General features: G+C 37.2%; 1 protein-coding gene across 1 annotated transcript in view; it reads left to right on the forward strand.

Moving 5' to 3' along the window:
• The window catches only part of LOC104461143 (CWF19-like protein 2), a gene marked incomplete at both ends in the record, with an annotated part of 19,112 nt that extends 9,897 nt beyond the window's left edge, over positions 1-9,215 (forward strand). Inside the window, 3 exons of the mRNA XM_010072620.1 lie at positions 1-354; positions 5,463-5,559; positions 9,126-9,215. The exon at positions 1-354 is cut by the window's left edge and continues 386 nt beyond it. Coding sequence (XP_010070922.1) covers positions 1-354; positions 5,463-5,559; positions 9,126-9,215 — 541 coding nt within the window. The remainder of the gene's footprint in view (positions 355-5,462; positions 5,560-9,125) is intronic.
• Between the last annotated feature and the right edge of the window lie 1,432 nt (positions 9,216-10,647).

Here is a 10,647-nt window from a genome sequence, read left to right on the forward strand (position 1 = left end):
AAGCAACATGAAACACAAGTTTCTGAAACCCTCTGAAGATGATTTATCATCTTACAGTGCACCTAGAGGCTACAAGTCACATCAGTCCTCTTCCAGACTGCTGGGTCATAGCTCTTTGAGCAGCCGTTTCCAAAAACCTAGAGAGGATATTAAGCTGTCGACCAAAACACACACAGAAGATAACAATGAGAAATTAATGTCTGATCAAAAATCATCAGGTACTAGGGAACAAATCGATGACAGTGGTTGGGAAAGAACTCCAAGTAATGAAGAAGAGAAGTCACAACAGGATTACCCAAGCGATATCCCTGAGAAGAAACAAACATTATCTGACAGTAAAACCTCATGTTCTAGGTATTTTACAAACATCTTTACTTGTCTCCTATTGGTTGTATTATTCAACTCTATCTTTGTGATAGTGTTAGATCTGATAATATCAGATCTTTTTAGTTAGGGGGAGACTGGCCTTTCCCCTAGAAGCAGCTGAAACAGACCACTGTAGAAGTATAATGAACACCTCCTGCTTCTCCTGTCTCCTCAGCATATTTGAGAATTGCTAATGATACCTTATTTTACTGCTTCGTTCTAATGTTAGTTCACACTGCAGTAAAATTGGCCTCCTAGGCAAAAAAATTTGCAAAACAATATCTCATCTCTTGCTGAATTTAGAAGAGACAAACTTTGTGTTAGAAAATGCTGACTAAAGCCTGAAATAATTAATACAGCAGAGACAGGTTTGCCACCTGTGAGATGAACTCTTAGGCTAAAGTTATAGCATATGAAAAATAGAAGGTATTGATTAGAAAAGTGTATTTTTCTGTGTAAATGAGAAAATATTAATAGGAATGGTAAGAGAAGTATGAAGTAATTTGCAGTAGGAATTTTATTTTGTCTGATTGCTTTAAGGAAAGACAATGGAGAGTAGTACGTAGAGGTGGTCAGAAAAGTAAGTTGTAGACAGCTGTGCTTTTGTTCTACTTGAGGCCACCTGTTCTCAAGTATTACCAGCTTCTTGGTTCTTCCAGTGATACGAGTAGTGTAGTTATTGCTATGAATGGTTTTCTATGGGTCTTCCCAATAATAGGTAAGCATATGTAAAAGTATTTTAGAGTTACGGCAGTGTTATTTAATTGCTTGGGAAAGCTGGACAAGTAAATGTTCTTGTCCAGAGTATGTAAGCAGGATGATATGATTTTGTTAGAAACAGCATTTGATGAAATATGATCAAGTGTAATTCCTTGTTTCTTATGTGGTTATGTCAGTTATTTGCAGAAAAAAACTTCTTATAGCAGGATTTACATTTTAATGCTTAATTGTTGGATTCTAGTAACAAGACTATACCTTAAAAGTATTTATTTTATTTAAGAGTACCTACATGTAGTACTTGCAAATACACAGGGAGGTATCTGCAAAGAAAAATTGTGCATGAAATGAGTACTGCATGACTAACCAAAACCAGGCAGCTGAGTCTACATGATTCTTTGTGCTGTACAGGTTGGGTATTTTTGCCAGATTTTACTTGTTATATTTTCGATTTGATAGAAACCAATGAAATTTACATTTTCTTTGATACCAGGAAGAGAAATTGTTAGCATGATCTTCACTCAGTCTAATTTTTTTTTTTTTTAAAAGCACGAATTTAAATACACATTGTGGCAGGAGTAGTTCCCAATTCTAACTTGAATAGTTTGTATGCACTATGGGAAGTCCCATAGTGTTTGTTATGTTTTGTTTTGTTTATTTTAGTATTTGCCTAGATGTTTCTTTGCTGGAAAATAAGAAATATCTATTTATAGCTGTTTGAGTTACTCTGAAAAAAAGATCTTGTAGCAGAAAACCTGTGATGTATGAGACGTTATTAGACATTTGAACTTAGCTAATCCTTTTAATTTTTCCAGATATTGCCCAAATAGTTATTGCCCTGAAGTGCCTGATGTCTACCACTTAAAAGCACTTTGTAAACTTGATTTAGAATGATTCACAGTATGTCTCAGCTGGAGCCTATGAGATTCCTCAGGTCTTGAGTCCTAGTTTGTTCAAAACTTCATTTAGGTTCGAAGTCTGCACAATCCACAATTGTTTTGTGCCTGCCTTGGGTAGTGCTTTGGCTTCTGCAAGGAAACATAGGTATTCATGTAAGGAGGGTGCTGCACTGGGAGCATCTGGTAGAGTGCATCTGCACTGCAGTTCAGGCACAGGCTCCATGAAAATATATGCTCAGAACCATATGTCTGGAAAAAACCCACCCTGTTAAGAAGCTGCTTTTTTGTGCATATAAAAAAGGCACTATTATGCTTGGTTAGAGTCTTATCCTTCATCTTACATATCATGCACTTTAAAAAAAAAAAACAACAAACAAATACTTCACTGTTTAGCAGCAAATAATCTGTGTAAATGCCATGTAACCCTTTAGTAAGTCTACTTTCTTTCTCACTTTTGTTGACTCCATGACTTACAGAAGGAGAAAGCAAGATCTAACAGCTGTATCATACAGCTGATGGCAAATAGGAGTTCTGACATCCAGTATACTTTATTTAACTGTAGTGAACTACTAACAATGGGAGAATTTTGTTGATGATCCAGAATGAAAATGAAAGACACCACATGAAGACCCTGCACCTTGTTCTTATTTGCTTTATTTATTTATATTTTATTTGGGGAGGCAGGGGGAGCTGGGTGTTGCTTTGCCTGTGTGGTGGGTTGAACTCATCAAGCAGTTAAGCGTGTACCCCACTGCTCGCTCGTTCCCCTTCCTGCAGAGGGAATCAGAAAAGCGAAAGGGAGGATAAACTCATGTATTGGATAAAGGCAGTTTAATAAATGAAGGAAAGAGACAAAAACCAGTGATGCAAAGGTAGTCACTCACTCAGCACCTCCCATGGGCAGATTGATGCCCAACCAGTCTTTGAGCAGCAGCTAGTTTGGAAAGACTGCACTCCCCAGCTTTTACTGCTGAGCATGGCGTTATGTGGCATGGAATAGCCCTTTGGCCAGTTTGGGTTGGCTGTCCTGTTTGTGTCCCCTCCCAAGCCTACTTGCTGGGGGTTGCAGAGAAACAGAGAAAGCCTTGAGGCTGTGTAAGCACTGTTCAGCAACAGCCAAAACACTGGTGTGTTCTCAACACTGTCAGCAGTGAAGTCCAAAGCACAGCACTGTACGGGTGGCTATGAAGAACATTGATTCCATGCTAGCCAGACCTGGTAGAGCATGTAATTATTGAGCAGAAATTAGTGATACTGTTGCCTCATTATTGTTATCTTCAAAGAAGCAACTACTCCTTTACAGTCTTTTTTTTTTTTCTTTTTTGTTAAATATTAGTGAATCACTTTTTTTTTTTTTAATTGCAAGTACAAAACCTGTACATTTTAGCATTTGGTTACCACATGATTAAGTGCAATGCTAATTGTGACTGGACAGAGCTAGGCTGTGTACGGAAGGGGTTGGCTTAAAGAATTCAGTTATGATAGAAAAGATAATTCTTTTCCTCACAAAAGAGAGCTAAGCATAGAAACTATTTAGCTGATATTTTCTTTTGCATGTGTTTTCTGTTTTAGTACTGTTAAACCCAGTTGTGCATCTTCTTTGATATTTTAATTGTGTTTCTTAGTCAATACAATTACTGAGCTGATTTATTAGTAAAGTAGAGATTACTTAGGCCTGGAAAACCATATAGCCTCTGCTTATTGACTTATTTCCAGGTTCTTTTAAGCTGACAAGTCTTAACTCCTAAGCTTCTGTGTGTTTGAGATAGGGTATGACCTGTCTTCCTGTTTCCTTCAGTGGGAATTGTCTTTTTTTTTGTAGAATTTTGTAGAAAATTCTGGCTCTTGGAACATACCAGCTTTGGATATGTGACATCGTTGTCTGCTGGAAATAATTTATATGATGCTACTTTCTTCTTCCTCCTGAAGTTGCAAGTCTTGTAACACACGTCATGTTTCAGTGCTGTTCAGTCAGTCACAAAAAGTAAATCTTCATTGACGTGAAGGCTTGGATTAATAGGTGTTGCTGGTTCAGTTCCCTATCTCTCATGCTGACAATGTATCTTTTAAGTTTTATCCCTTCTAAAACACAGAGTTTCTTCAGTCTATAAATCAAAGTGTTTTGGACAGTTATGACACAGGTTAATTAAAAGTGCTAATTGGATGTCCAAGGGATCTCCCCAAAGGAAATGTCCATCCATCTAGCATTTGCCAAAAATCACACTTAATAATGTGACTGCCTCAGAGTTTGATTTGAGACAAGATAAAAAGCAAAACAAAACAATGTCTCTAGTCTCAAAAAGTTTAAACAATGTTTCAAGCACTAACACTGCTTTAAAAAGTGTGTATGAAGTAATAAACTTCTCTTGTTCCCTTTACAGAAGTAGTCTGCCTTGTTTTGAAAAAATACAGGTTAAGGAGAAGTGAGAACTTAATCTTTGAAGGTTCTGTTTCAGATGAAGTTGATGTAAATGTTTCAGCTGAGTTTTTGGGTTTTGAATTGGGCATCTTCAAGACAGATAAAAGTAACTTTGGTAGTTTCCTCAGTACTGGGGAGATCTGGCAGTTAAAGATGACACCATCTTCGAAGTTCTTCCATTCTTCAAATCCTACAGGGTTTGACCATATTGAGTAGCGAGCGAATTCTCTCTCTTTTTTAATAGCAGAGACCAGTATCACAACTGTATTCTTGTGACTCTCTTGTGTTGCATATTTTACTTTCAGAGTTAGTTGTATTTAGTCTGTCTGAAAGTTAGAGAAAAAGAGCTGAACTTGTTTGATACCTCTTTGCATTAATTCTTAGAGACCTTATTTATTATAAGAACTCATGCACCAACCTTTTACGTTAAAGTTAGGATACAATACTGTTTATTACTAGCTGTAGCTTCTCTAGGGAGACTTCATTTTTTAAAAATGGTACTAGTTAATTTTCCATGGAAACTCTACCATATCAGCCATAACGTCTTTAGAAGCAAAGATTGTACTGTGTGTGGATAAGTATAGGCATATAAGTAGTTTTCAAGAGATGAAAGGCCACTTGGCATAGAGTAGAACAACTGGGAAATGGGTGATTTTGCTGGAGCTGAGAAGTAAAAGCATGACCAAAGCCAGAAAGGATGGTTGCAGAGTGAGTTTAAATTACTCTTTCTGCTCCTCTTCTCCTTGCTTTTCGTCTGCTTATACCTGCTAATGGCTCTTGACTGTTTTTTTTTATGCTGAGAAAATGTTAATAGATAGTGCTTTTTATTTTAATTGATCTCAAAAGTGAAAAGAAACATACCTCATAAAAATTTATTCAAGGTTTTTGGTTTCAGAGTCCTTGGCAACTTCTGACTGCAAATATATTTTTGTAATATATTGTTAGCAATTATTTTGACAATAGGAGCGTATGTACCAGTATAGTAGGCAATATAATGCTTAGTTACACAGGTGAATACTGCATTGCTTTTCTGTGGGTTTAGTGCTGCTGGTGTTTTACAGACATACATCAAAGGATGAGCCGCCTCGGGTCCTTAGTGAAGAGGAGATGAACAGACTGGGAGCGAGGATTGTGAAAGCAGAACTCATGGGAGACATGGTAATGTCTTTGCAAGATTTACCAAAACTTTTCTTTAAAGCTCACAGTGATTTATTTGTTTAAAAAAAGAAAAATGTATTGATTCAAGCAAATTAAGTCCTGCAAAATTTGATCAGGTAGGATTTGAAGATACTGCTTTTACTGCAACTTCTTCTTTAAATGCAATGGTTCATAGACTAGAATAGAGGATTTGGGTCCCCAGGTTTTTAGGCTAAGCAGCATGTCCAAAAACAGTTGTTCTCTTCCTTTTTTGTAGGATTTAATGTCTTTTTATTAAGCAGGGAGCAGATAAAAACTAAAAAGCTCCCAGTCTGTTACAAGGTAGACAGTGTATGGAGCTTTTATTTCATCAACCTTGTCACAAGTATATGCTTGTGGTCCGTAGCTCTGCTGTATAAACATAACTTGTTGATTATGATATGGAAATATAAACCTGAAAGGAACCCTGTAGGCCATTGCATCCAGCTCTGCAATGAGAACAATTATGTAATGCTCTGCAGTCAGTTACTCAAACGTTTGCCCTGAATGAGACTGAGTCCATGGAGCTGATAAACAGCTGCAGCCTTAATGTTGGTTTAAGAGGCTTGTTTCAGAGAACAACCTGAAGGACCAAGAATTTCACTCTTTTGGAACACACTAAACGCTGGAAGTATTTTTTTTTTTTAATTACATTAAAGCTGGAATGAATTAATTGAATTCAGTAGTACTGCCTGAAAGTTTCAGTTATAACAAGGTCATAGTCTGTTAGTTTTTAAGCTATGTTTTACAAGTGCTTGCTCTGAATAGCTGCTCTTAAGGAAGTGTTGCTGAATTTTTTTGAAGAATATAATAATGTATTTTAGAAGCGAATACTATCACGATGAGCCTTTGTATTTTTTTTAAATTAATTTTTAGTGCAACTGCTTACCTTGCCTCTTGTGACAGAATATTTGCACCAAAATCTGCATTACTCAGAAATAATAAATAAGACATGTTACGACTTCAAGTGCCAAATTAATATTTTCTGAGAGCTATTGTTTCTTCGATTTGTGGGAAGTTTTAGGATGTTTGGTATAAGAATTTATTGCTGGATTAGGACATGGTGTTGGTCTTTGTCAAAGCCCCTATGGCATAATCTAAATTTTGTTTGGAGAAGGTGTCAATTTTATAAATACTTTCTTTTCAAAGCAGTTTTGTATTATGGATTAAAAAAGGGGTGGCCAGCGGGGAGAGGGAGGTGATTCTCCCCTTCTACTCGGCTCTTGTGAGGCCCCATCTGGAGTACTGTGTCCAGGCCTGGGGTCCCCAGCACAGGAAGGACGTGGAGCTCTTGGAGCGGGTCCAGAGGAGGGCCACAAAGATGATCAGAGGGCTGGAGCACCTCTCCTATGAGGAAAGGTTGAGGGAACTGGGCTTGTTTAGCTTGGAGAAGAGAAGGCTCCGGGGAGACCTCGTTGCGGCCTTCCAGTGCTTGAAGGGAGCCTGTAAACAGGAGGGGGAGTGACTGTTTACAGGGGTTGATAGTGGCAGGACTAGGGGGAATGGTTTTAAACTAAGAGAGGGGAGATTTGGGTTGGATATTAGCCAGAAATGTTTCACTGTGAGGGTGGTGAGACACTGGAACAGGTTGCCCAGAGAAGCTGTGGATGCCCCATCCCTGGAGGCGTTCAAGACCAGGCTGGATGGGGCCCTGGGCAGCCTGCTCTAGTGGTTGGCAACCCTGCCCACAGCAGGGGGGTTGAAACTAGATGATCTTTAAGGTCCTTTTCAACCCAGACCATTCTATGATTCTATGATATGATTCTGTGGATTATTTTTCACATACTTTAGACACAAGTGTATGTATGAAGCTTTATAAAATGTGAACAGATACACCTTTTCTAGAAATCTTGTCCATTTGAAATCTTATCAACTTAAAAAGATAATTAAAAGTAACTTCAAGCAGTGTTTTTTGTGCTAAGATATAATGAGCGTTAAAAATTTAAACAAATGCCTCCATGTTTTAATCTGTAGTTTTTCTAGTTAGTATTAAAAAAAATACACTAGTGAGGAGAACATATCTTTATGGCTGTAATTATATGATAGGTTTGTGAGGGACTGGAATTAGTCACTTAAGATATTATTTTAAGACATTTTCCTACATGGGAAAATGATTGAAGCTATCTGTACACTAGTTGCTGTGAAGTACAAGGGAGGGGAAAGTTTTTCAAAGACTCTCATGGAGAGCAGCAAAAATTTTGAAATGTTTTTGTCTTACTGCTAGCTTCAATCACATTGTCCAAATTAAAGTTTGGGCACAAGTGTGGGTTTTTTCTTTTTGACCTGACAGTAACTGAATAAGAGTAATTTGAATACAACTATACAGGTTCTGTGGGGAGAGTGTGATTCTTTTTTTATTATAGAATCATATCATAGAGTCATAGAATGGTTTGGAAGGGACCTTAAAGATCATCGAAGTTCCAACCCCTCTGCCAGGGGCAGAGACACCTTCCACTAGATCAGGTTGCTCAAAGCCTCATCCAGCCTGGCCTTGAACACCTCCAGGGACGGGGCACCCACAACTCCAGTGTTTTGTTTTGGCCAAAATCATGTAGCACAACCCAACATTACAATCTTACTGTTAATTTTATATATACATTTTTCTACATATGCAGTCTGAATTAGCCTGGTTAAAAAACAAACAAAAAACAAAACAGAAACACAGCAGTATAAATAATAACTTGTCGTTACCTTGTTGCTATTTACATGTTTTTTAATAGATTTTTGCTGATCAGATTGCAAATGTAGCTGGTTTAAACAAGTTCATCCCCACACACCAGAACAGATGGTTATGTAACAGCATATCCTGGTGGCTGGAGCTCAAGGTTGACCATGTGGGAGAAATTAATTCTGAATCTATTTTTGTACTGACTTTCTGCTTGGTGTTGATTAAATGACTTAATTTTGGGGTAGCAAGTACAGGCTTGATTGTTGGAATCCAATCAATGAAACTGGCAAAGTCGTCAGAGTATAAATGGCTGTATTTCTTACAGACTGATAGGTTGTCACCTGGCAATTCTTAGCAAACCAAGACATTCTGAAATGCTTGTATTTGTTTACTAAACAGATGGATGAGAGAGCAAGAACATCAAAACCAATTTGCACGAAACTGTCAACAGTTCTCATTTTGCATATGTGTATTTATATAAATAAAAAGAGGGATATGTACCATAACCTGGAAAGGTTATACACTTGGTGTGTTCAGGCTTCCTTATTTAGTTTCCTACACATCAAGTATCATCTATGCTTACCTACACAAAACATTTGTTAGTGTAACTGAATAATGTTTAAGCATATTTTTTCTGATGTTTTTATCACTGTGTTTCTATAATTTAGGTACCTCTGGTCTGAATATTTTTTAAAATTTTATCTCCATTAAAGAATTGTGTAAACTATGTTGACATGTTTTCTTTAGTCTTTTGTGTCATTAGAGTTTAAAATAATGTATCAAAAACATGTAGAAATGGAATGAAGAGTTAATTCTGATATAAAGGTCTCTAAAAGTTTTAAATGGTTAAACTAACGGAGTACTACCACTTTCTTTGAAGGAGTTAGCTTCAAAACTTCAAGCAGAACTTGATAATGCACGCAAATTGAGGGAGACTCAAGGGCAGATTCCAGCAAAGTCTGGCAGAGAGGTAAGGAGAAAATATTCTTCTTTTCTTTGTGCTAGCACAATGGTATAATACAGGTAGCAGCTGAATTACAGAGAACATGAAATGTACTTAGGAAAATTACAAGGTGTGACTTCAGACGAGTTACTCTTCAAATTAAATTGTACTTTTTGGTAGTAAAAAAAAGTTTCTCCATTGTACTTTAGCAACTTCTGTGGGATTTTTTTACTGGTAATATTTTTCCAGCTTCTTCCGTTAAAAAGAAAAGTGATATGTTGCGTGTTGTCGACTGTTTGCCGAGGGGGTCTGGACCTTGTGATCTGGAAGCTAGGCTGTCTTGCCTTTCAAACTTTGCAGTAACTAACATAGGCAGGTGATGTGCACTTGCTTAGCTTGCCAGGATTTGGTGCTGGCTGTTACATGTCTCTGATGTCTCTGAAGAAGCTGGCACTTGAAATGTTGTTCTTTTTAAAGGGTGGTATTCAAGAAATGTATAGTAATCTTCTTCTGTATCATCTTTGATATAGCTGCAAGAAAACAGGGTTGATATCTTCATTTATGAGCTTTGTCCTCATGATGGAGAGGAGACTTTTAGGAAAAAACTAATTTTCATGTCCAATTTGACCCCAATTCCACAGGGAAAAAATTCAGCTGCAAATTGCTGAGTTTGAAAAGCCACTAACACTTTTTTTGAAAAGGCTTCATCTCAGACCTCGTACATTGACTGGTATTTTTCCAGTCTTTAGAAAACAGACTGAACTGGAAGTTAAATATGTGGCCTTTTGCTGACTACATTGTGACAACCGTATTAGAGTATAAAGTCTCAGTCCTTGAATTCACGAGAATTTAAGATCACAAAGGCTCTGTGTAGGTAGGTATACTCTGCTTTGCTGTGGTGCAATTCTTAGGCATATTTTTTTGTATATACAAAAAAAAGTGAATGAAGCAGATTGGGGTTGCATAATTACACAGGAAAAAAATCCATTCAGATTTTAAAATTGGAAAGTAGAGGGCGTGTTTTTGGGTGATCCTCAAAAATGTTGATAAAGACTTGTTCCTTAGAAATTAGAGTAATGAATAACAATTTTGGTCAGTCTTAGTCTTAACTATAGTCTGTTTTTTTATCTTAATTTTTAATTAAAGGATTTTTAAATCTGACAGCATGTAGTCATTACCAGAGTACCAAATACTACTTGAATTTTCAGAAAGGAAAAATAATAAAAAAAAACTCCAAGTTAAAACATATTTAGCATGAGGCCTCTCCTTTTAGCTCTCTTCACCCCGAGGGCAATTGATCTCAGCTTAGGCTTTTACCAAATGATAGGCTGCTCTGTAACAGGGAGATTCCTCCCTACATGTAGAAACACTAAGCTGAGCAGTGCAAGACCTTGAGGATTCAGAAGGATAAACTGACAAAGAAGAAATGGTTTGCATCCTTCTGGCCTTATGGGTCCTA

Source organism: Pterocles gutturalis, unplaced genomic scaffold (assembly GCF_000699245.1).
Source record: "Pterocles gutturalis isolate BGI_N339 unplaced genomic scaffold, ASM69924v1 scaffold18552, whole genome shotgun sequence".
In the NCBI taxonomy this organism is placed as follows: Eukaryota; Metazoa; Chordata; class Aves; order Pterocliformes; family Pteroclidae; genus Pterocles; species Pterocles gutturalis.